The sequence below is a fragment of the Apaloderma vittatum genome, unplaced genomic scaffold (assembly GCF_000703405.1).
Source record: "Apaloderma vittatum isolate BGI_N311 unplaced genomic scaffold, ASM70340v1 scaffold40269, whole genome shotgun sequence".
Taxonomy (NCBI): domain Eukaryota; kingdom Metazoa; phylum Chordata; class Aves; order Trogoniformes; family Trogonidae; genus Apaloderma; species Apaloderma vittatum.
Window position 1 is genome coordinate 1,956 of NW_009737675.1, and position 305 is coordinate 2,260.

At 66.2% G+C, this 305-nt stretch overlaps 1 protein-coding gene across 1 annotated transcript in view; it reads right to left on the reverse strand.

Annotated features, from left to right (window-relative positions):
• Positions 1 to 257, reverse strand: part of LOC104279933 (peroxisomal N(1)-acetyl-spermine/spermidine oxidase-like) — a gene marked incomplete at both ends in the record, with an annotated part of 1,894 nt that extends 1,637 nt beyond the window's left edge. The window contains 2 exon segments of the mRNA XM_009877402.1: positions 1 to 23; positions 104 to 257. The exon segment at positions 1 to 23 is cut by the window's left edge and continues 171 nt beyond it. Coding sequence (XP_009875704.1) covers positions 1 to 23; positions 104 to 257 — 177 coding nt within the window.
• Between the last annotated feature and the right edge of the window lie 48 nt (positions 258 to 305).

The window sequence follows — 305 nt, forward strand, 5'->3', positions numbered from 1 at the left end:
GGTCGGGCAAGCGGCTGTAGCCGCTGCGGGAGGAGGCACAGCTGGGGACGGGGTGTCCCTGCAAAGTGCTCTTCCACATCCTGCTCCAGAGACCCGTGCTTACCCTGGGAAGGTGCAGTCGAGGCCGGGCAGGCAGACGTACTCCCCGAAGGGCTCCAGGGCCACCAGGTCCATGCTGTGCGTCCCGCTGATGCAACACTCCAGCTTAAGGCAAGTGGCGAGGATGGCCAGCTGGAGACGCCGGGCATCCTCCTTGCCTCCCCCCAAAGCGGGGATCCTCTGCGCGATCTCTGCCCGCAGGTACT